This window comes from Caenorhabditis remanei, chromosome X (genome assembly GCF_010183535.1).
Source record: "Caenorhabditis remanei strain PX506 chromosome X, whole genome shotgun sequence".
NCBI classification, from domain to species: domain Eukaryota; kingdom Metazoa; phylum Nematoda; class Chromadorea; order Rhabditida; family Rhabditidae; genus Caenorhabditis; species Caenorhabditis remanei.
This window is the reverse complement of record NC_071333.1, coordinates 17,370,584-17,395,719: the sequence shown is the minus strand read 5'-3', so window position 1 is coordinate 17,395,719 and position 25,136 is coordinate 17,370,584. Positions and strand designations below refer to the sequence as shown.

The 25,136-nt window shown below is 38.9% G+C and overlaps 4 protein-coding genes across 4 annotated transcripts; 2 read left to right on the top strand and 2 right to left on the bottom strand.

Moving 5' to 3' along the window:
• Window positions 1-1,586: 1,586 nt before the first annotated feature.
• GCK72_025523 (uncharacterized protein) lies at window positions 1,587-4,581 on the top strand (the record flags this gene model as incomplete). The annotated part of the gene is made up of 7 exons (XM_003106227.2): window positions 1,587-1,705; window positions 1,778-2,120; window positions 2,197-2,969; window positions 3,019-3,117; window positions 3,165-3,315; window positions 3,795-3,962; window positions 4,492-4,581. 7 exons carry the CDS (start codon window positions 1,587-1,589, stop codon window positions 4,579-4,581), a joined length of 1,743 nt encoding a protein of 580 aa, XP_003106275.2.
• Window positions 4,582-5,384: 803 nt separating this feature from the next.
• GCK72_025522 (uncharacterized protein) lies at window positions 5,385-12,484 on the bottom strand (the record flags this gene model as incomplete). Its single annotated transcript, XM_053736372.1, has 9 exons — window positions 5,385-5,570; window positions 6,253-6,391; window positions 6,631-6,788; window positions 7,877-7,975; window positions 8,030-8,154; window positions 8,387-8,505; window positions 8,553-8,698; window positions 9,005-9,115; window positions 12,479-12,484. The coding sequence occupies 9 exons, from the start codon at window positions 12,482-12,484 to the stop codon at window positions 5,385-5,387; spliced, it is 1,089 nt and encodes a 362-aa protein (XP_053579938.1).
• An 8,252-nt stretch (window positions 12,485-20,736) lies between these two features.
• Window positions 20,737-21,180, bottom strand: GCK72_025521 (uncharacterized protein; the record flags this gene model as incomplete). The annotated part of the gene is made up of 1 exon (XM_053736371.1): window positions 20,737-21,180. The coding sequence occupies one exon, from the start codon at window positions 21,178-21,180 to the stop codon at window positions 20,737-20,739; it is 444 nt and encodes a 147-aa protein (XP_053579937.1).
• Window positions 20,756-24,701, top strand: GCK72_025520 (uncharacterized protein; the record flags this gene model as incomplete). Its single annotated transcript, XM_053736370.1, has 9 exons — window positions 20,756-20,922; window positions 20,988-21,211; window positions 21,266-21,872; window positions 21,920-22,423; window positions 22,474-22,639; window positions 22,683-22,792; window positions 23,347-23,626; window positions 23,683-24,065; window positions 24,629-24,701. The coding sequence occupies 9 exons, from the start codon at window positions 20,756-20,758 to the stop codon at window positions 24,699-24,701; spliced, it is 2,514 nt and encodes an 837-aa protein (XP_053579936.1).
• Window positions 24,702-25,136: the final 435 nt, after the last annotated feature.

The following is a 25,136-nucleotide window of genomic DNA, read 5'->3' as shown; positions in this document are numbered from 1 at the left end:
TATATATATAAACATATTTAATTCATCATCACCATCATCATCTACATCATTTTGTACAATTTCGTTTTCCATACGAAATCCAACAAAAAACAATAAGATGACGCGGACATCACAACAAATTTCGAACCAAATGTCAAATTCCTCATATTGTATTCCAAAACGTCGAGTCGAGAACGTCATTAATCCTCTGGATCTGAGTAAATTTTAATCCGACGTTTTCGTTTTCGTTTTCCTCTTCCGTTCGTCTCAGGTCAAAATAAATATGACTCGAATAATGAATTTGTGAGATTACAGCTCTGATCTACAATCTAGAAAAGCTGTCTTGAAGACCTGATCACACGATTTGTGGGATTATAAAAAAATTATACACGACTTCATTTTACCTTCCTTTTGGCCACTGCCGATTTTTTGCTAGTTACCTTTAGACACGTTCAGATTGTGAATTTCCGAATTTCGGAAAATTTGAAATCCCAACCATACATTAGGTTCATCGGCCCCAGACTTCTTCATCTTTAGATTTTTACCGATAGTTCCTTTTCCGACCATCTTTCATCTCTCCCTGTAATATCGTAATCTCTAGATCTTTGGCGAAGATTAGGGCCAGGCTGGTTTTTCATTGGTGCATAAAATTGGACAGAATTTTGCGACCAATAAAAATGTGAAATCAATAAAATTTTCCAATTTTATTCTGCTTTCAAACGGCTTAAAAAGGATCAAACCGATAAGCGAGCGTAAATTTCAATGATCGCAAAAATTTTGTCGTCCGGTGGGTAAGCGCCGCCCGTCCTAAATCAACTCTAGATTACTTTACTAATTCTTTGAAACGAAGCTCCGCCCCCCACGTTTATGTCCATAACCTCACCGTTTTCTTTGTTCTTCCTCCCTCCCCCATTTCTCCGCCAGTTATTTTCAAGTATAGTCTCCACCTCTCTCGATGGGCGGGGCCCATCGTTTACCTGGGTGCATTGCTCTCTCTTCCATGAGGCTGGTAGAAAGAACAGAAACGGATCGAAAGATCACCATGCGTACGGCATTCAAATAGGTAGCCCCGGTCACTCTGCAACAATATCCACATGGCTAGAAAAATTGGGAATTCTTCCTTTTTTCATTCATTCTCTCTTCCTTTGTCCCTACCGACCATACAAATACCATTCCCAAACAACGACGACAATCACAAGGATTGTTAATCCTAATTCTAATTAATTGGGCGGTACCGAATGATGTTTTATGAAGCGTGAAATCTCATCATATTTTTGTTCGATTGGGAACTGTGGAGAGGAAAAGAAGAAAAAATCTTAAATATAAATCAACACCTTCTACCACGTTAGTTCTTATCCCCTCGTCAGTTTTGATTCGATTAGAAACTGAATTCCCGATCTCTTTCCGACTTTTAGTTTCTCTTACTTCTGAATACATTTTTTTGCCTCCTCTTTTGCCCCTTTCATCACGTCCTACCCTGGTTTCCACATTTCCACCTCTATCTTCATCGTCATCGTCGTCATCTTCCCCTCCTCTCCTTCCTCTCCACCTTTTTTCCACCGGCTACATATTTTATATATTCATTCGTGATATCAAGAATATCTCTCATGACTATTCATTTAAGATCCACCAACACCTACTCAACATTCACTAAAACTGAAAGTGCCTTATTTGAGAAACCGAGAACTATGACTAGATGTTCTGCGCCAAGAGAAATTAGTGTCAGGTTAGAGTGAAAACTGAAAGAAGATGGAGACCATCGCCCCTCTTAACTAATTTCTATTGTTCTTGATTTCAGTGAAGAAACAACGGAGAAAAGTGGAATTAAAAGTCCCAAGTCGCCGATCGAGAGCAAAAAACTATCCAAGGTCCCACCGCTATGCTGTAAGAATGGAGAAGAGTGTAAAGTAGCCGGTAACTGTGTGTGCAAACCACCAAAACCAACAACTGGCCCAAAAGAAGAAACACCAACCAGCTCGAGGGAAACCTATGATGTTTTCCTTGGCGGATCATGTGGAACTACTGTGTGGAGACGGCAATCGGTGATTCCATTTCTCAAGAAAAGAGGGATCACTTATTATGACCCACAAAGAAGCTTCTGGAGTGAAAACATGATTTATGAAGAGTCAATTGCCAAAGAGGTCAGTGTGTCTACACATGTTGTTATGTCTTACACTATCATAACAGAATTCCAAAATCTCAAAATCCGATTTACAGAGCTCATCACTGTTCTTGTTCGTCATCGATCCGGCAACTGTGAACGCCACCAGCTTCCTCGAGATCGCTTACTTCGCCGCTCGCAAATCCCCAAAACTCGTGGTTGTCTTCCTAGGAAAAACGGAATGGGCTGAGAAAGCACACCCGGACGACTTGCCGGACCGAAACCGTACTTGCCAACTGCTGGACAAGATTCTGGATAGCCATCAAGTACCAATGCTTCATACCATTCCTGATGCCTTGGAATTCATTGAAGAAGAGATGCTCGGCAGACAGAGTCTAGCGGAAGCAATGAGATCCAAGAACAATCGACTACCGTACCTCCAGATCCGTGCAAGGAGAGCCGTACGAAACGTCAAGAACTTGGCAGCTCAGACAATCAAAGTCTGCAAGTCGTACGCCACCAAAACCGTTGTCACCGGACTCATCGACACAGCTGTTCTCATTGCGATGTCATTCGCCTTCCCAGCACTCCCACTTTTCTACATTCTGATTCCACTTCTCATGTTGAATGTAGTCGTGTTTGGTGTAGTTCACAAAGTTCAAGTTCTTCGCAAGAAGTATCCAAGAATGATTGCGGATTCATCGGCAGTTATGTACCAGGCAACACCAGCGATCCCATCTCCAAGAGTGACCATGAAAGCAACAAATGTTAATGGAACTATTGCTTCCAAGTCTATTGTCCGCCGGCGGTCTAAGCAAAACTTCGAGAAGTTCTTCCCAGATGATGGAGCTTCTAGCTTCATTGTTCCAAGCTCTTTCTTGCCAAAACCGTTAGTTTTGATACTCTTATTTGACATTCCAATTATTTAACAACTTTAGTGAAACCAAAGTGAACATTGACTGCTCTACTGTTGAGTTGTGCTCCAGCTCCCCTGACGACAACAGTTGGGTTCAAGAGTTAGCAGCGCCTACTTTAGAGTAAGTAAAAATAAGATGCAGTCAATTGTTACAACATTCTGTTTCAGTGGCAAGGGCACCCCGTATTCATACGTGCTTGCTACTCCAAACTTCCAACTGGATAGCCGCATGAATTGCCTCAGGACTTGGTTCCATCATCATAAAAAATTCTTCTACTACATTCCATCAACAACAACATTCCTCTCGGGAATGGTCGAGGTAAGAGTTGAATCCTATTGTCGAGTAAAACTGACAATGCACATTACGTTGTGTGCTTTTTCTTGCGCGTGTGTATGCCCATAAAATAAAGCGAACCGTTATCGGTCGGTGCTCGTAAAAATGTCCTAAATATGTATTTCTGACGTAATTTTTGGGAATTGATTGCTAAAAGATCAAAAGCGTCGACCATAATCAATCGCTCGCATGTCAGCTGTTCGGTTTCTTCCTTTCACTTTTTATGACCGTTTTGAAGGAAAGGAAACAAAAATGACATTTGCAACAAATATTTTTCTCCGTCACGCCGCCGCTATCAACCAACACACAAATACACAAATACCATTAAAACTTTAAAACTAACATATAAATTTTAGCATGTTCTTAAATCTTCAGAACCAGATCGTGATGTCACTTATCACTAGTGTCACACCTTCCATTCATAAGAACATTTTGAATTATATGTTTTTCATTTCCTATTTCAGATTGCGTACATTCTTGGCCACACAAACTGGGAGGGAACCGTCTGTGTACCGTCCACATCTCAGATACTGGAGGGTCCTGATGACATGACAGAAGATGAAAAAGATCACGCGAGAGCCGCACGTCGTCGTCGCAACGATTGCTATCAAATCGCATTTTGCTATTTAAAGGTACATTACGAATTCATGTCTCTGCTAAATGGATTCAAATTTCCGAGTAGGATTAAATGATGTCGGGGTGATAATCCTCCTACAAAACGTTGAAAATAGCTACATCTATTTTAAGTCGTGTTAGCCTAAGATGACGTGTCTCTGCATGCGTTGAATACATGAGTCGACGCGGACTCTTCCAAGAGCCAGAGACAGAGGGACGCAACTAAAATTCGATCTCACCATCCGGAGCGTTTGTTTTAAGATCGGGTTACAAGAATGAGACGGGAGAACCAAAAAAAAAACGAAGAAAAGAAGAAAAGAGCTCCCGTATTGGTGGCGATCCTATATTTTGGCAAAACAACACTCATGACATCATAGGCGGTGGCGTGTTGAGAGTCTTAGGAGACCAACCTGAGAGAAAGAAGCTCTAGAACTGAGCAGAGAGAAAAAAATTATCTAGTGAGCACGATCAAGGGACCAACTAGCTAAACAAAAACAAAAACAATTTTGGAAAAAAAAATCAATTCTTATATTAACTTATTTCCAGGATATGGCAAAACGTCGCCAATGTCGAGTCTTCACTGACATCGGTGTCGCCGTCAAAGCCCTCGTCGACCCAGCAATCCGTGGGGTCTAACTGCCTTCTGCACCTATTTTTGGGCCAGTCCTATTTATTTTTCCAATGATCCCCCCCCCCCTTTCTCACCGTACAGATTTCTATCAGATCGTCGTCTATTCACATTTCTCACATAATGATCGTCACAAAATTCACTTAAAAGTTCAATTTCTATCAGTTAGACCGGAATTTGATTTCACTGAGCAACTGATACTCAAAAACGGTTCCCCCCTCCACACCTACTACATATATCATTTGATGATTTTGTTAGTTTTTAAATGTTTTAAAAATGTAATTCTACCCAGCAATAAGGTATTTCTTTTGAATAATTAAGTTTCCCATTCTATATTTGTGATAAGTTGTTTTTCTACCCTGAGATTCATGAAAGTCCTCATCAAAACCCTTCTTTCCCAATAACACTCTTCGTGTATCTCATTTTTCTGTGTTACACATGTTTTTCGTCTTCTCCTCCACGCCCAGAATTTGATACTGTAATTGTATTCCGAAACATTTTCGAATTCCCTTTCACATTTCGTTCTCCCTTTCATAGGGAACATCTCATACTGGTATGTTCAAATCTTTTTTTCTTCCTATCTGTATTTTTGCTCCAAAGACATCAATTCTCGTTCACCCAGCTTTATGGAATTTCTATCATTTATTTTGCGAAGCATAAGATATATGAAAATATTTTTTTTCCGATTTGAAATTAGTTTGGCATTTGAAAAAAAGAAGCAAGAGAGGAAAAGAAAGACCGGTCAGTAGCGCTGAAACACGAGAAAAATGGGGGAAAGAAAATAAGAGGAGCAGTAGAAATAGCAAAAATCTTAGAAAATACTGAAAAGACAGAATGCAATTAATAATGCCGTAAAATTGCCATAATTAGAGTAGGAGTGACTTGTAACAAGTGGCTCATCGCAGGTCAGTTTGTTGATTGGCACCTCTGCAATCCGTGCCCCCACGTACATTTTTGGGCTTGCTCTCTCGCATACTAGACTGTTCTTCTCCCGCACCTGAAATTGTGAAATTTTAGATTAAAAATTTTTAAATCAGTATCATGATCGGAATCAAACATTCAAAGGCACTGTGTAAATATGGTCTGATTGATACTCCAATATTCAAAAAGAATCATTTCATAAACCCACTTTTACATTTTCAGACATGTTAAGAAGTGTTGATAAGTGTCGAGCTATGTACATACATAATTTCTATACAAATCGAAACTTTTTTCAAGTCTAGAGGATCAAAAGAACCGTACCAATATGGCGACGCCTACACAGTAAACCATGAACACAAGTTTTTTGTTCATGTATATAAATGTACTTCCACTCTAGATTCCCCCTGCGGGGGCCGCATTGTGTCTGTCACGTGCTGGGACAAAGTGAATAAAAGGTTTGGAAAGTTTTGGAAAGTAAACATGTTCCTGTCCAAATTTGATCTACCACCTCTGTAAAACTTTCCACACTTGTTGTAGTTAGATGTTTGTCCGTGGTGAAAACAAACGAACCGAAAAGGAGATCAGAGCAAAAAAGGGGGGAGACACAAATTAAGTATTATAAAGTACGATTCAAACTTTTTTTTTCGTTTTGATGATCGATCAGAGGGTTTACAAAGTGTTACATAGTTCACTGGGATCAAAGAAACCACACAAAGTTGAATGTAGCCTAGTGGAGAATCAGAATTAGAATCACTCACCGATTTGGTGGAGCGTATCCAGGTGATGAACTCTTTCGAGTTGCAATCGCAGTAAAACAGGTTACGGAGCAAAAACGTTTCCGGTTGCGCCTTGTCGGCTAGGGCACGGAAATCGTCGGAAATCACATGTAGTTGGTTTCTGGAAAAATGGACATTACAAAAACAAAGAACTAAAATAATTCTTTCATTTCCACAACACTTTTACGAAATTAAATTCTCCTCAAAACCAAAAAAAAAGAAGAAAATAATTTCAATTACTCAATTCAATTTCGTTGAGTGCTTCAGCTTCACACGAAACCTTTCCCCATTTTTTTCTAGTTTTTCAAGTTTTCTGCTGATTTGAACTTTTGAGCGAAATAAAGAAACAAAACTACCAACCTGCTTAAATTGATGGTTTTGACATCTTTGATACACGTCTCGTTCACAATAAAATTTTTCATAAAATTCTGACGGAGATCCAATGTTTGAAGTGCTGGAAATGGGCAGGCAATCTCGAATGGCACGGTGTGGATGAAGTTGTACGATAGATCGAGGACCTGGAAAAAATTCTCCGTTTTTATCACTTTTTTCAGCAGTTTTAAGTATAAAACTATTGAATTTATTATATATTTTTTATATAAGGTGCTAATTGAGAGGCAAATATGTAGAGTACAATTATTGTTATATTAGCATATGTCTGTCTACTTGAGAACTTTCGATCGACTATGCAATACTAACAATCTGTCAAACGTCATTCTCACCCTATCCCAGACGTTTTTTTTTGCGTAACCCTAACATTGCACCCATCCAATCTTATCTTCTTGTCGGGTTCCCAAAACGGTTGCATCATTAGGAGTGCTGGTTCAATCTCATCAATCTGTTCCATCTATGTCTACCGTTCACCCCACGTGTACATAAAAGTGATGTCATTCCATATTCTAGCACACTGTCAGTGGTGTGCAATCATAAGACCTTGCAAGAGGCACGAGAGGGTTTTTTTTTGAATGAGGGAATCACATCATAATCCGAGAAAAAGACCAGAGTTTTTCTCCTCACTTCCGATGTGATAAAACGCTACTCTGTGCCTTCTAGTTCTCATGTTTAATCGGAAGTTGGAATGTCAGATGCAACATTCTATTTTGCTTCTTTGAAAAGAAGGAAAAATTTGCGAAATACTAAGAACCTTGTGTAGTGGGGGACTGTCACATCAATCTTTGACTTATTTGAACATCATGTACAATTTTCCAAAAACCGTACAAATCATAAAAAATGGGACCCAGTTTTGACCGTACACCCACGCTCGCTTTGTATTATCCGATCAGGATTCCGACCAGAAATAATCGCCGCTTTATGAATGAAATGACGAATTTAAACTCTATTTCGAACAATAAATTATTGTTCCAAGTTTAAAACACAGAAAACACAACGGATAACATGAAAAACATGTCAGCATCCTCATTCAGAAAAATAACTTGGCTAGGGATTGATTGAATTATTCTGGAGTATAGTCAAAAACTAGACATTTTCAGAACAAATTTCGTTCAGAATACAGTTGAAAAAATTTTGGAATTTCAAACCCCGGGCCGGGCCGAGAAAATTTAGATTTCGGTCCGACCCGGCCCGTGACAAGTTTGAATTTTCATACCTGAAGATATTCAAGTTTTGCTTGTCGGAACATTTCCAGCATAAGCTCAAATTGTTGAGTTCTATTGATAGTGACAGTGAAGGCACGCCGCATATAGAGCTGTAAACGTGTATTTTAAAACTGGAATCCGGAGAAACCATTCAGGTTGCTTACCTCTTTTAAATGTGGAGTATGTGTCAAGAAATCAACATCCCTCGGTCGAAACACAATCTCATTATTTGAAATATCGAGTACTTGCAGATTAGGCATATTTCGCAGTGCATTACTATTCAAGTTCACTGCAAGACATAAAAATAAGAATAAACTCTTTCTCACTTCCTTTTCTCATTTTGTTATTTCTTAATAGACTACACTAGTCTCCCCAAAGCAAGTAAACAACCATAATGAGAGGAGAGGGAGAAGGGCAACTCAATCCCTCTAAGGTTTTAAAGGAAATAATTAATGGTCTGGAGTAGAGGAAAGAGGTTTTGCGAAGCAATCCCTTGTTTTGACCGAACGGCATCCGCTTACCAATGTAATTAGCGGAGAGGTTCAGCTTGATAAGACTATTCTGTGAATCTGCTCCGAATAACGGAGTGGATGTGAGATCTTGGAAATTGTTGCCATGGAATGTTACGCTTTTGATGTATCTGCAATATTTTTTGTTGCAAAATGTTATAACAAAAGGAAACCTTACTTATAATTAGTGGCAATGTCCAAAAACACGTTTGCATCCACAAATTGAGCATTGATGCACGAGTACTCGCCGGCGGATGGATCACATTGACAAGCTGCGTAGTCGGCTAATTTGCTGGCACAAATTAGTTTGTTCTCAATGGCATCCTATAATTGAGTGGAGATGAGTTCACCATATGTCATGAAATTTTCAAAGTTTGAAACATAACTTTTTCAGATTCAATTATCAGTATTGCGAGGAACATAGAAAATTTAACAGTGATAGCAAACTTTTTACGGGCCGAGCCAAAATTGGAATTTTTCTCGGCCCGGCACAGAACCCGGCCCGCCGGTCTGGGATTTGAAATTCAATTTTTATTTAAATTAAATTTTGAACGAAAACTTGAAATGTTTTACAAAAATGTCGAATTTTTGACTATTCTTCAGAATTCAATCAATTTTTTTAAAACTTACATCTCTATACTGATATTCCTGTCGGTTCCCAGCTTGCACCACCCACGCTGTTGAGCTGATCAACAGGTAGGTGATGGAAATCAGCCCACTTCGTCGAGGAATATTGTAACTCTGAAATACATTACCTCACTGAAGTACAAACTTGCAAAAAAAAGAAGCGAAAAGGAAAACAGAACCGAATGAAATGGAATGGCTCGAGTCAATATTTATTAGGCGGCAGTGGAAATACCCAAGGGAGATGAATAGTGGATGAAAAGAGGGAGAGGCAGTAGCAGCTCAATCTAATCTCAATAAGAGAACAAGAACTTGATTGTTCTTTCGGATGTCAAATTGATTTTTTTTTCTTATACTGCATTTTTTTTTACTTCACATTAAATTAAAGTTTTTTGAAATTCCACTGAATAATCCTAAAGTAGCATTTTTGCCTTATCTTTTTAGAGGAGACAACAATCAAATTGACGGTCAAGGACATCCAACCAAACTTCACCGATTCACCGAAAACCAACCACATTCTTGATTAATTCACCCTAAAAGGGTCCGTTAAATAATTTGAAATGGGTTGTGGTGTAGAAGGGAGAGTAGGAGTAGGGCGGGTCATCCGAATTGTAGAGAAAAGGAAAAGCAGAAGAAGAAAAGAGTGTGAGCATGTATGTATGTGTGACGAGGTTCCCTCTCTTCCTCCATCCCCTCCACCCGCTGAGCATAAACACCCGTTTTCAAAAGCTGCTCAGTGACCTATAATAGCCTACTAAAAGCAGTGAAAATGAGTGGAGAAAGAAAATAAAAAAAACAAGAGAGGAAGGAATGTTATGTATGGAGTGAGTTGAGAGACAAGAAGACAGCTAATGAAATGAGCGAATGGACTTTGTCTGGCGTTGACCAACTATGTATTCAACTAGGTTAGGAATATTAGTAAGTGAAAAAATAATTCTAGGAACATTTGCAAATTTTTGGTAGAAAACTTTCAAGGCCCGGCTTCAAGAAAAGGTACCAAATTTTTGAATTTTTTGAAATTTTAACATTAAAGAATTAAATTTTCGATACATAACTAGATTTTGATTGACTTCTGAAGTACAGTCAAAAATTTGACGTTTTCGGAAAAAAATTCAAAAAATTCAAATTTTCGTTCAAAATTTCAAAACTTTTGAAATTTTTTAGCTTGGTTTACACATGTATACTTCAATAAAGAAGAAAAAACTCGCTTCCATCATTGAGACTATAAAGTCAACTTGTCTAGCACAAACAATTGAAAAAAGCCAAGGGTCAGCGACGGAGGATAGAGTTCCAGGAAAACAAGCAATTTCAAAATAATTACTCCAGACACTTCCTCCAACTGCTTCTGGACAGAGCACTACATTGAAATATGGGTTTTACGCGACATTTTTCTGCTTGACTACCATAAATATTCTTTGAGGAGAAGGAGAATGACAAGAAGAAAAACAAGCACGTACTTGGTTTTTGAATCTAATTTTTCTATTGAGATACGATGGAAGAAAAAAGTCAAGAAATGAGGGCAAGGAGAGAGATAAAGAGAGATAGAAAGTATGATATGACCAGGCCAAAAATGTCAGGCCGAAATCGAAATTATTTTTGGCGCAGCCGGTCCGGCCCGTCTTGAACCAAAATTTGAATTTTTTTGAAATGTTTTGTTTTTTCTAGCTTTCAACTAACAATTTAAAATTTAATCAGAAAGTGAATGTGCATGGTAATTTAAGCACTTTTACTCAAATTTCGAACATTTTCAAAGAACTTTGTTAAAATATGAGTACCCATTGTTGAATCCGTCCCGACTAGACCGGCCCGATTTTTGACAAGTCTAAGTATGACTGTTTTTGGTAACAATCAAGAAAACTGAGATCTATTAAAAGTACAGATTTTGGAAAACCTATCCCTGCTAAATACGCACAAACAATTGCATATTTATGAAGAAAAAGCGAAAAACGAGAAGAAAGCGTGATGAATGATTTATGAGTTGTAACATGGCGCAAAAAGACAAAAAAACTTGTAAGAGGGGTAGCCGCGGGCAGCTGAAGAAAAGAAACAGCCACTATGTTCTTCGTTGTCAAAAAAAAGTATGCTCGAAATAAGACGAAGGATGAGATGATAAATGGATGAGGTATCTGACGGCGGGGGTGATAGAAGTTGTAGAAAACACACAAAAATGCATCCAGGGACCAGAAAATGTTGGAATATAAAGAAGGATGCTTGTTCCTCTTGTTCCCGCTCATTTTTATTCAGAACTTTTCGAAAACGAATATCACGGGATTGTAGAGAGGCAGAGGGAGAGAGGAAGAAGAGAAAATGGGAGGAAATTCAATACGGACGGACCAGCGGGAGCTGAATTCAAAATTCACGACAAGAAATGTATATCGGGGCGGGAGAGTAAAAGTGAGAAGAAAGAGAGAGAGAGTGAGTGAAAACGAAGGAAAATGGGACACAACAACGTTGTATCTATCTTTTCGTCCGTCATCGTAGAGTCAATAATAGTCGGTGTGAATAGATGATGAGGTTTTCAGGAGGAGATCATATGGATGATGAATGATTAAAATTCATTGGGTCAGTTTATAAATTTTTGATGGCGGCGGGTTGTAATTGGTGACCGACGATGTGGAAGCCTCTGTCTTTCCTTTTTCTCGATGGTTGTCGGTACTTCTTTTACAGCGGTTATAGGTAAGCTTTAATGGAAATCTATAGTATTCTCCAGACTTCTCACAACCCGGCCTGGGCAGCTCGGCCCGTTCTGAAACATGTTTTGAATTTTTTTTGGAATTCTTATTTTAGTAGAAATTCGTTGAATTCGTTTTTGAAAAAACACTAGTTTTCGACTAAAAATTTGAAATTCTATCGAAATTCTATCCACCGACATTTGAAGCCGGGCCGGCCCGATTTTTGACAAGTTTATGTTTTCTTATTTTCATAAACTGAGAAGACGCCATCAGCTTCAAATAAGATTCAAAATATAACAAAAACAAACAAAATACCTACTCAACTACTACTATTCAAAGTTTTTCAAAAAAAGAATATCCAGGAATCTCAAGACTAAAAAAAACCATGAAACGCATACAAATTGGTTGGATATCGGTTTTCCGCAATAAAAACTTAAAAGCAGAAGCGGGGCGATGAGAAGAGCGGCAAATGAAGATAAATGATGAGAATAAGAATACGAAAGGACCAAGTGGAAGAATGGACGGAAGAAGAAGAAAGGGAGAAAGGATGGAAGATTCTTGTCAGACACATTTCGGCAAAGCCTCATGTTTTATTTGTCAGCTGGGAGAAACCGAGTGAAAATGTGGGTGATGAGAGAGATAAGAGTAGTTGCAGGGTCCCATGTGAGTTGATTTAACCTGCTTTGCATATTCAGAACTTGGATTCTATTTTCTCTTCTTTTTAGTCCGAATTTTTTCTAGGTGCTTTGCGTTTTGAAAATACATTCATTCATTTAATGTGTTTTGTAAAGAATATCTATTCACTCACCTTCATTTTCCAGAATTAATCACCGGGAAACACCAAACGACCGTCTACACACACAAAAATCTGAAAACATCAGTATTCATCTCTCTATCCAACCAAACGAAGCATAACAAACTGAATATTTATGAATTAGAAAGACAGTTGCGAACGAAAAGTGGTCATGGCTCATTTGGGTTAATGAAGCGTAAGGATTGAATAAGAAATGAATGACGGGAGGGCATTTTAGAAAAAGAAGAGAGATGAGAAAGAGAAAGGGACCTAATGTAAAAAGACTAATGAAATTGATTGACTGATTGATGGATTGCATGTTTTTGTGCGTTTTGCGGTAAGCGGCTAACAATTGCGGCTAAAAATTTTGGGAGATAGGTACTAACTCGATTAGGAGTACAAATAACAAAGAATCAAAGAACTGAGCCATCATAAATGAAAAATGAGACAACTAGTTAAACAAAAACTAAAATCTTTTTCAAAAATTCAAAAAATATCTGCACGAAGTGGGATTCGAACCCACGCACCCATACGAGTACCAGAACACCCAGTTGACCTCGTACTTGAGGCAAGCATTACGCTTGAGTCTGGCGCCTTAGACCACTCGGCCATCCGTGCTGCGAAAGAGAGCGCGGCGGTGGTTGGTTATGTAGTGACAACTAGAGGCAGAGAGAACAGGGGGTGAAGAGAAGATAGAAGGTCAAGACAAGGGGAGATTGACGGAAATTGGAAATATAGTACTGGGGAAACAAGTTGGTGGAATGATTTTGTAACTGGCAATGACTATGGAGTATCACTGTAGGGATGTGTGTCTAATTCTCAAAAAATAACGAGCAAAATTCGTTTAGAATAACAAACATTCGCTAATGTCAAGTATTGCATATCTCAAGTTTGGAAATTTCAACACTATTATTATCAACAGCACATAGATTTTTCGTGTTATTATAAATTCTCGCGTCTAATTCATTGAAGATTTGCGGAATGGTTTCGTAGTTGAAAAAAATCAATATTCGTATTTTTGAGTTTTGCAAATCTAAAAAGAACTGCAAATCATGTTTTCCACTTCGAGATCATTTCAAACAAATTAGATGCACCATTTACACCCTCCGGCTGCAGACTGTGAAGTTTTCAATAATGACTATGGGGTATCTCAATATACATGAAGGGATGAGTGTCTAATTCTCAGAAAATAAAAAATTCACAAATTGTTTTGATGTAGTTCTAAAAAATTGCAAAAACTTATTGTTGTCCAGTAACTCATATCTCAAGTTTCAAAATTTCAACACTATCATTATCAAGAGCAGTTTTATTTTTCGGGTTATTATGCATTGAAGCAAGTATGAAAAAATACCGAAGAATCGAAAAATAACCTTGCGGTTGAGTCATGGTTTATAACTGTTATCCCAACATCAATTTATTTGAAAATTTGGTTTCAGAATATTGCGAAATCATTCAGATTTTCTTATCTTTTACGTATATATGAAATATTCAAGAACTGAATTCAACACAGGAATTTGAAAGAGAAAATAGCAATAACCTTTTTTCCTTCTCGGAGCTCCAGGAAAGAAGGTTCACTAAGAAGATTAGGCGTGAGAAAATGTGTTAAGAAGACATACCGTAAGTTCTTTTTTCTTATTTTTTCCCAACTTCAACGAAAAAGCGGGAAATGTAGTCTCGATAGCCTTTTCGCTTCTTCCTTTTCAGTTTTCCTTCAATCTTGAAAACAGGCACAAAAGGCGTGTAAGTAAGTAAACAGACGAAAAAAATAGCGCACAACAAGACAAGAACCCTTTTCTTCTGAAGAAGGGTAATCATCCATTATGACATGTTTTGTCTTTTATGTCAGTGGAAAGACCCCAAATAGCACTCGGGAAATGGTGGTAGTCATAGAGAAAAGGATATGGGAAAGCGACGAATGGCCTTATTAGTTGTTGGGAAGGATAAGGTGAACGTTTTTTTCTTTGTCTTGGCAGGTGAAAAATTGTACGGAAAATTGTGGGGAGAAAAATTAGTAGGCAAAATAAAAAAGTTCCGAGATAGCGGAGACATGGAAATAGTAAAGTGTGTGAACCGGTTATGAAAGTTGTTTTGTTTTCTCGTATTCAATTTTTTGAGTTGAACAATTTGATCATGATTCTGCATATAACAAATATTTCTAATGGGTAAAGTTCAAATGTCCATGTTTAACAAAAACAGTAATGGACAATTCAAAATATTATGATAAGAATGTTACGTGATTTTCTTAAAGAAAGGAGTTTTTTTCAATTTCTCACACCAGAAGTGTAAGTGCAACTGAAAGTGGCAAAAAAGATGAAAAGAAAGCAATTAGAAAAAAGGCATCAGTATAACAGGAAAAAAGACAGCAGCAGGAAGGTTTCTGAGGAGAGGAGTAGAATTGAAACTAGCTTAGCAAAAAGTAGAAAAAGGAGAAGTATGAATATCTATTCCTATTGGTATTGCTATTCGTTTTCCATTTTTTCTGCGACAATTTTTCTCCTTTTTTCTTTTTTTCTTCCTAGTCCGTCGTCCTTTTGAAAGATTGTCAAGGGACCATGTGAGCAGGAGAAAAGGAGTACGGATAGGATAGCGGCGAAAAAAAATTGGGGCGCATGTTGCATGCTTGACATAGATTCGTTAGAGTATACTCAGCGATACTCAATGCCTTCGGCTTTAAGTTAGCGGCTCGGTTATTTTTTCCGACTGATCTGGACAACAAGATATATAGCTGCAAACAATGATACGGACAACTACGAAAAACCGAAACAAGAAAAAAACTGATGGGAGAGGAAGTCGGCATTTGCGCATTTATCTTGTTCCCGGTATGTCTCCACGGATTTCGGAGAAACGGAAGAAAGCGGTGGAATGATCGGTTAGGAGTTGCGATAGCTCTCAAGATTGTGTTGTGATTAATTACATGGACACAAGTTTTGAGAGAATACTGAAGATCAAGAAACATTTGTGATAAAAACTGAAATAACTCAAAAATTGTTTTCACCAATTAAAACATGTATTGGTAGTTCTTTTAGAACCATCAGTTGAATTGATTATTTTTAGTTTCTGGAAAAAAACATGGAAAACGAAAACAGTGATGAGAATACCTATAAATGATGAATAAACAATAAAACTTAGCATTTTGCACTTGAATTATAGCTTCCGTGTTTGCATTCACTAATAACGGCTCTAACTAGGGAATGACTCATACAATTCTCCAAACTTTGGTGCTGAATTTCTCAAAACTGGAAGAACCACTGCAAAAACTGAATATAGATTCGGAATCAGAAAAACTTCAGCTTTCCGGCAATATATATCATATTGTGTTTCTCCAACCACTGTGTGAGTCATTCTCTTGTAAACATAATTAAACCTATTTATTATTATAACAATGAGAGAGTGATAAATTTCTTCTGATCTTTATTGAAATCTGAAACAAGTTACTCATTTCCAGCATCATTCACATCTCCCTTTCATTTCACTTTTTTTCCCATCATGCCGTATTCATAGTTCTGTAACCACAATGACTTTATTACTGGCTGACATTTTTTCGAGCTCCTGTTGCGTGTTTATACTTTCATACGTTTGCCTTCCTTAGAAAAGCCAACGGTACAATATCATTTCTTGTATAGATTCCTGTATTCTGTTTCTCAAGTTTTCTATGGTCCATTGCTTTTCAATATGTCATAACCCTTCAGAGAAAAAAGAGCCAAAAAGAAAAATGCTATTGAATTCTTTTCTGCTCCCCACGCGCTACTTCATTTCTCATTTTCGATGTCTTCTGATATTCTCGCGGTGTCTGCAATGTCCTATTGGAAATTTTCGTAGTTGTTTATTAGTCTCACTCTTTTCTAGACTAACTTTTTTGGAAGTTGTTTAAATTATAGTCTACAATAAAAAAGAGTTTTTTGAACTCTTCGTTGAAATCGAAAACTCAATTTGTAAGTTGATATGTATGGCATCATAATATAAACTCCAAACGGGTCCTGTTTCCTTCTTTCTCCACTTTTTTCCAAATTCATGTGATCCAAAAATGTTCTGAATATCAATACACAAATTCTAACCAAAAATTTGGAATTTCTTGCTTTTGTTATTCTTTCTCCCTGTTTTTTTGTTGGAATTGACATTATTCTTATTATTTTCTTTTTGAATATAAAAAGAAAGCAAAAGAGAAAAAAACTTGAGCCATGCCCATTTTTTGAGAGAAAATTGCCCATTTTCTTTCTTTCTGCCCGTTGATTTATTCACCGCCTACAATTTCTCATCCAGTTTGGAGGGCAAGCTGCTTCCTAGTGAGAGGCTCCGATTTCCACAAGTGCGTGCTCGAAGAGAGCTTCACATTCTTTAGTTTTTTTTTATGCTGATGTGAGTTTAATCGAACTTTTAGTTTATGATGTAAAAATCGAAAAACCTGGGATCTTGTAGGTGCAAATTTTATAGGTTGAGAGCTTACACCGCTGTGACTTACTGTTTTTTTTTTGATTTTCAGATTTTCGTTCCCATCAATCCCATTTTTTCCCTATCTTTTCCCAACCACCCCACTAAAAAAGACCTCCGCCATAGAAAAAAACGCGTTCCAATCCCCTCCAAGATCAATATCATTATACAGCTAATGTATTCCTTTTACGCTCAGTGAGCCCATCTTTCCTTCCTACTGTACTTTTATGTGCACCGCACTCGAGGGGAAATTGAGCCGAAAAAAGCTCTTCTTCCCGCCAATTTTATGCCTATTTCCTTTTCTTTTGAATTTTTCCGCAACGAAAGCTTCACTCTACTTGATTAGCTTCATTTTTTTTCAAATTACGTTTTCTTGTCGCTCTTCCCTATTCTTACATTGTTCCCCTCCCCCCTTCAATCTTCAAATCACAAAATTTCAGTGACTGCTCCCGCCTCTGGTATCTTATAACCATCAATCTCCAATTGTAGCGTTGTGCCATTTACGAGGAGAAAAAAAGGTTCATAAGCTGCCTCCACATTTTTGGCCGGGTTTTCTCATGTGACTGGGTTTATGTGGGGGAGACAAAAAAGGAGAGACATACACATTGAGGTCTTCAAAAGTTGAGTTGGAAGTTGAGTCCGGTGGGATTCATCAAAAATCGTTTTGGAATTTGGTCATCGGATAGAGGCGAGTTTCATGATCTATGCGTTTGCACTAACATAATTGGGCAAGTTTTTGGTGTTCGTGCGTTTTGTGTATACCTCATAACTTTTAACTTGTTTTCAAAACAGTTTCAAAGTTTGTCTAGACTTACAGTATGACCACAAACCGATAGTATGAAGGTTCTGTTGATGACAGTGTTAGCTTGATAACAAAAGGCTTCCTATAACTTTTTTTCATTTTTTTTTCATTTTTTTTTGTCTAAACATAAGGAGTCGAGTTGCACTTTTTCCATAAATTAGGCCCTGTTGATCTCGGAACTGCAAGAAAATTCAGAACGGAAATCTTACGAGATTGATAAGGTACATTTTTCGGTACACGCAGAAATAGCTGTTTTGGAATCAGCAGGATTGGAAGTATCTGAGGTCCAATTTATAGAAAATATTCAACTCGACTCCCTTGTTAGCTTCATTCTAATGCTTACAAAAATTATCCCGACTAACGTCAAGGATTACTTCATATATCTTCTCTCTTGAAGAAATCCCCTTCCCAGCTCCAACTATCCATTTCCTTTCTTCCTTCTTGTTATTCTCCTCTCAGTGTTGTTTTGGTGCGGCGCACAGGAAAAGATCGGAAATAAATCAAATTCTGTCAATTAGACGGCCACGACGTCCATGACTACTCATTTCCAGGGGAATTTCCATGGAGTTGAAGCTTTTCTTCTCTTTTTTTCCCATTTCCTTGCTTTTCTTCTTTTTTTTGTTCATCATTTTAAAATATTTTTGTTATTGTTATTACTAATGTGTTTCAGCCAAGCTATTATTCAGAGATGCATATATAGCGATGCGTCATTTGATAAAATCATCATTTAGTAGAGTTTCGTAACTTCGCTTCTAGGAACTGGCCGTACCAGACATCATAATTCTTTATCAGTTGTGTTTATTGGTAAGACAAGAACTGTGAGTAATAAAACAAGCGAATGGTTTGTGCTCGCTATTTCTGCTGTTAAAATTTCCCTTGTTCTGACATATTTCCGCATAACAAAACCAATTTCAAAGAAAAGGGTTCATGGATAATAATTTTGTCTTCTTTTGCTTTGACATTTGGATAAAATAACATAATACAGCAAACGGAGGGAAAACAAGAATTTGTTGTTTTTGGTTTTCCTTTGAACATTCAGTCAGCCTGTCACTATTCTATTTGAAATACTTTGTATAGAGACTAGACAGATCTAGAAAAAGAAAACAAAAAAGTTTGTTCTCTTCTTTTTTCCCTTTTCCCTTTTTTTCGCGCTCTGTGGCTTCAGGCCCGGGGCCACGACGTCGTCATCGTCGCCAACGTCGTCAGTTCTCCGTTTTTGTGGAGCCAAGGGAGAGGGCAGAATACGAGGCTTCAAACTGCCGCTGCTCCGGGAGCTCTAACACGTCCTGCCGTCTTTTCTTCTTCTTGCTTTTTTTTTTTTTTCCTTCTTCTTCTTCTTTTTCCCTGCGCGAGAATATGTACATACGCGAAAAATGTGCGCGGAGGGGCCCCCTGGTCGACCGAGTAGTGCGCTCACGCAGCACACATACATACACATCGGAGAATATCGACTAATCGAAAACGCCTCCTTCCTACTCTTTTTCTTCCTTCTCGTTCTTCTTTTTTTCTTAGTTTTTTCTTCTTTTCTTATTCTTCTTATTTTTCTCCTTTTCAACTTTGCCAACGGTGGAGGCGACGACGTCACCCATGGGGACGAAGACATATGGCTCTGAGATCCTTGTTGTGCATTTTGTTTTTTTTTAGTCTCGTCTTAGTGTTCTGCAGGAATATTCAATTCGATGTTGTTGGTACTAACCGTTTGCAAAGATAACACGATTGCCTGTTACCTCAAAAAACTCGTAATTTGATTGTGACCAAAAATTGTGAAGTCACATTTTTTGCCATCAAATTCTTTTTCGGTATCAAAACGAACCACAAAATTGATTGTGACTGTTAGTTCTCGGCACACTAGAGGGAAATCGATGTCTGCGTTATTCAATCATAACAAAAATCCAAAAATCTGTTTATGCCAATGGCTCAGGTATCCTGCTCCGGAAGGTGCTCACTTAAGTGTTTGGTTTTTGCAACCGAATTGTTTATGATTGCTTGGGAAACCCCAAATCCCAATTTCTGGGTGTTATGACAGAAAACCAGAAAACCACCTTTCTCATCATATAACAGTGTAAAAATGCTGACTCATTGCTTCTTCCTACGATTAATTGTTTTGTTTCACAATCCGCTGTTCATTCTTATTGCTGTTCACGTTAACAAAACGATATTCTCGTGAAATCAGGTGTTTTTTACTAGAACCGTGACAAAAAATGTCCTTTTTTTAGCGAAAAAGGAAAAAAAGGTGTTGTTTGCTTACTTGCGCTCTCATTCACACGTGAAAAGAGTTAGGGTATTTGGAGAGATGCAGGTACACGGAGAATTGCCACCAACAAACATTCTCTCATTACAACTCACCGATGAATACATCACTAGTCGTAAATTTTTTGTGTTTGAGCTATATACTGACTGAAATTAAAAGAAAAACTTGAAAAATTGTTTTGGCGGTGTATATTCAGCAGTAATATAGGAACATTTCTTATATTCATTTTCCAATAGAAAACATGTATTATTTTTCTTTTACTAAGTGTATCTGAACAATATTTCTGAATCCATCAAGCTTTTTTTGCCTTTTTCTGCTCGAAATATCTTCGTATCGCAAAACGCGCCTTCCCATTTACTGGCGCGTTTCTCGTTTCTCTTTGCGCGCTCCTCGCCGCCGCTGCCTATCCCTCATTCTTTTTCTGCGCAGTACAGACTGTTTGGCTGACTCACTGTGGTCATTTCACTTTTCTCTCCCTCACTTTCTTCGTCTGGTCCTCTTTTCTCTCACTCTTTTTTGTACGCCGATCGCCTCTTCTTGTTTTCCAAACACTCAACACGGTTTTGCCGACAATGATTCTGAATTTTGGATATTTTTTTTTTCTATTTCGGCTTTTTTTCGATAGCGCGATATTCAACTTTCGCATAGCCCATAAACTTTATAAAATCCATAAAAACCCGAGAAAACTGCTATGAGGACACGTTGCCTTTTTACTTTATTCGTTACGCACCGTTTTTTTCTCCTCCACCCAAAATTAATAGCAATTTATTGATTTTCCAGGCAGTTCACTTACTATCCCCCCGAAACAGCCATGGCGTGGGCCAACCAGGGAATGCAGGCGCTGATCCCTGTGATCAATCGTGTACAGGACGCGTTCTCGCAGCTCGGAACCTCCGTCAGCTTCGAATTGCCACAAATCGCTGTCGTTGGAGGACAATCCGCCGGAAAGTCATCCGTATTGGAGAATTTTGTTGGAAAGTGAGTCATAAGAAAAAAAAGACGAAAATTGCGAAATAGTGCCCCACTAAACAAACATTTTCCAGAGACTTTCTTCCACGTGGATCCGGTATCGTCACTCGTCGTCCACTGATTCTTCAGCTCATTCAAGACCGTAATGAGTACGCGGAGTTCCTCCATAAGAAGGGTCACCGATTTGTCGACTTCGATCAAGTACGGAAAGAGATTGAAGACGAAACGGATCGTGTCACCGGACAAAACAAGGGTATCAGTCCGCATCCCATCAACTTGCGTGTCTTCTCACCAAATGGTAAGATATCATCATTCAGTTAACCGTAATAATCAACAATTTCTAATATTCCAGTCCTTAACTTGACACTCATCGATTTGCCCGGTCTCACAAAGGTGCCTGTCGGAGATCAACCAGCCGATATCGAGCAGCAAATCCGTGACATGATTCTCACGTTCATTGGCAGAGAGACTTGCCTCATTCTTGCCGTCACGCCAGCTAACAGTGATCTTGCCACGTCAGATGCTCTCAAGCTCGCCAAGGAAGTCGATCCGCAGGGACTTCGTACTATCGGAGTTCTCACCAAACTCGATTTGATGGACGAAGGCACTGATGCTCGTGAGATTCTTGAGAACAAGTTGTTCCCACTCCGTCGTGGATATGTTGGAGTTGTTAACCGTGGTCAGAAGGATATCGTCGGTCGGAAAGACATCAGAGCTGCGTTGGATGCTGAACGCAAGTTCTTCATCTCCCATCCATCGTACAGACATATGGCTGATCGTTTGGGAACATCTTACTTGCAACATACATTGAATCAACAACTCACTAACCATATTCGTGACACGTTGCCAACCCTTCGTGACAGTTTGCAGAAGAAGATGTTTGCTATGGAGAAGGATGTTGCTGAATACAAAAATTTCCAGCCAAACGACCCAGGACGCAAGACTAAGGCTCTTTTGCAGTAAGTGGCTGGAATTATTCAGCGAGAAACAAGAAACATCATTTCAGAATGGTCACACAATTCAACGCCGACATTGAGCGCTCTATCGAAGGATCCTCCGCCAAACTGGTTTCGACCAACGAGCTCAGCGGAGGAGCCCGCATCAACCGTCTCTTCCACGAGCGTTTCCCATTCGAAATTGTCAAAATGGAAATCGATGAGAAGGAGATGCGCAAGGAGATCCAGTTCGCCATCCGAAACATTCATGGTATCCGTGTTGGTCTCTTCACTCCAGATATGGCTTTCGAAGCGATCGCCAAGAAACAAATCGCTCGTCTGAAGGAGCCATCGTTGAAGTGTGTTGACTTGGTAGTCAACGAGTTGGCAAATGTGATCAGACAGTGTGCGGATACCATGGCAAGATACCCACGCCTTCGCGATGAGCTGGAGAGAATTGTGGTGTCCCACATGCGTGAACGTGAGCAGATCGCCAAGCAACAGATTGCACTGATTGTCGATTACGAGCTTGCCTATATGAATACCAACCATGAGGATTTCATTGGATTCAGCAAGTGAGAATTTTTGAATACATTGATTGTTTAAACCATTTTACTAGTTACAGTGCTGAAGCGAAGGCATCGCAAGGGCAATCGGCCAAGAAGAACCTTGGAAATCAAGTGATCCGAAAAGGATGGCTCTCCGTCAGCAACATTTCGTTTGTCCGTGGATCCAAGGACTGCTGGTTTGTCCTGATGTCCGACAGTTTGAGTTGGTACAAGGATGATGAGGTATTCCAACATTATTGTGAAAAAATCTAACAATTCCTTGCAGGAGAAAGAGAAGAAATACATGTTGCCATTGGATGGAATCAAGTTGCGAGATATCGAAAGTGGATTCATGTCACGTCAACACAAGTTCGCCTTGTTCTACCCAGACGGAAAGTGAGTGAACGTACTAGTCGACCAAATAACATCTAGCAATATTTCGAAACCGCACGCTTTTCTGATCCACAGTAGAACCAAGCTAGGCGGGATGTTTTTTTCGTTTCAAAATCAAAACACTAAAAAAACGAATAGCATGACGTCTTTCTCACCCGCTGGAAAACTTATTTATATTATTGATCATTTTTCAGGAAGTGAGTGTATAGTTTATACCATATTTTACCGCTTCTTCTCTACTCCTTCCTTGTTTCAACTCTATCTTTAAGAGAGAGATGACTTGTAAGACAAGAATTTATATGTGTTGTCGTCATTGTGAATTCCTTCTTCCTTTAGAAATCATTCTCGATGGTTTCCAACCAAAACACAACCCCAAAAACCAAAAATTTCCTCCTTTGTAGTTTTATTCTCTGCCGTGACAGTTTCAGTTCGAAATTAGCATGTGATATGCTTTTTTTAGATGACAGATTCTGAACCAGCATGTTTGTTCCTCCTTGTATCCTCCAGATATCACCTACCACCATTTCCCTCTTCCTCAAAAACTCTTCATTTTCCAGGAATATCTACAAGGACTACAAGCAACTCGAGTTGGGATGCAATAACTTGGATGAGGTCGACGCATGGAAGGCCTCTTTCTTGCGTGCCGGTGTCTACCCAGAGAAGCAGAAAGCCCCAGAAGACGAGAATCTGCCAGAGATGGAGGAATCCTCTATGGATCCACAGTTGGAAAGACAAGTCGAGACTATCAGAAACCTGGTTGACTCGTACATGAGAATTATTACCAAGACGATCAAGGATATGGTGCCCAAGGCTGTTATGCATTTGGTTGTCAACCAGGTATGAAAATTTATTAAAAATAAACCAATTAATTCCAAATCAATGATTATTTTCAGGTGAGCGAATTCATGAAGGACGAGCTTCTTGCCCATCTCTACCAATGCGGAGATACCGACGCACTTATGGAGGAATCTCAACTCGAGGCTCAAAAACGAGAGGAGATGCTTCGAATGTACCACGCTTGCAAGGAAGCCCTTCGTATCATCTCAGAAGTCAACATGTCCACCATTGGAGACCAGCCACCACCACTTCCAGTGTCTGACTTCCGTCCACAGCCACAAGGACCGTCGCCAGTGCCACGTGCGGCGCCAGCGCCACCGGGCGGACGTCAAGCGCCAATGCCACCACGTGGAGGACCGGGTGGACCACCACCACCAGGAATGCGCCCACCACCAGGTGCCCCAGGAGGTGGCGGCATGTACCCACCATTGATTCCGACGTAAGTTGAAAAGAATTTTGTTTTACGTTAAGAAAAAGAGCACCAAATCAATATCTTCTCAATCTTTCCTTTTGGTCCTTCTTTTTCTTTCCTATTTTCAAAATAAAAACAATCAACATTGAACTCTAACCACTCTAGGCGTCCGGGACCTGGCGGCCCACCACCAAACATGGCACCGCCTAGATAATAATGTTGTGAATATAATCCCCCCCCCACTGACATAAGGTTTGTTATTCGGTAACTGTGGAGACGCCAATCGATATATCAGAGAAGTGTATATATGCATGTTGTTATTGTGAAGTACAATCTATCGGCGTTTTTGTGGTCCTGTATTTGATTCATATTTTTCTACCTTTCTTGGCTCTAATTTTCCGTTGATACTTTCAAAGTGTTCAATTTCAATCTATTAGCCTTCAATTAAACACATTTCAAATTTCACTCACCGCTGTTCATTTTATTCATTTCATCCAAAAAATGACAATGAAAATGAACTTGCATGCAATTATAGAATTGACTAGCTTAATCCAAATGTTTGAATAAATCTAATCCAAATCGTTTTTCAGAAGAACGCCAACACCATCCAATGGAGCGCCAGAGATTCCAGCTCGTCCACAAGTCCCAAAAAGGCCATTCTAAACTTCCAACACACGCTCACCCTGTCATACTATCCTTCTTCCTCTACCGGAAGCTTTATAGTCATTGTACAATCCCATTTTTTCTTTTTCTTCCGTATCAAGCATTTTCTAAATCTGTTTGTCAAATTCAATCCGAGTTTTCTCCCCTTTGAGCCAGTCTCGTTGAGGATTGGAATTGGTCCTTTCCCCTTACCATCACTTACCAGTAGGCGTCAATTTAAAACCCAAACCCATTCTCTCACTCTCCAACTGTGTTTTTTCTTATGTCGGTTGCGAATTTCTTTTCACAACTATCGTGTTCCTATTTTTCAATAATACTATTTGCATGTTTTCCACCACTCTCACTTTGACAAAAAGGAATAATTTATTTATTTAAAATCTATAATTCTTTCTTTTTCCCAACCCTGATAGCAATACTTTGTCATTCTCTATTTCA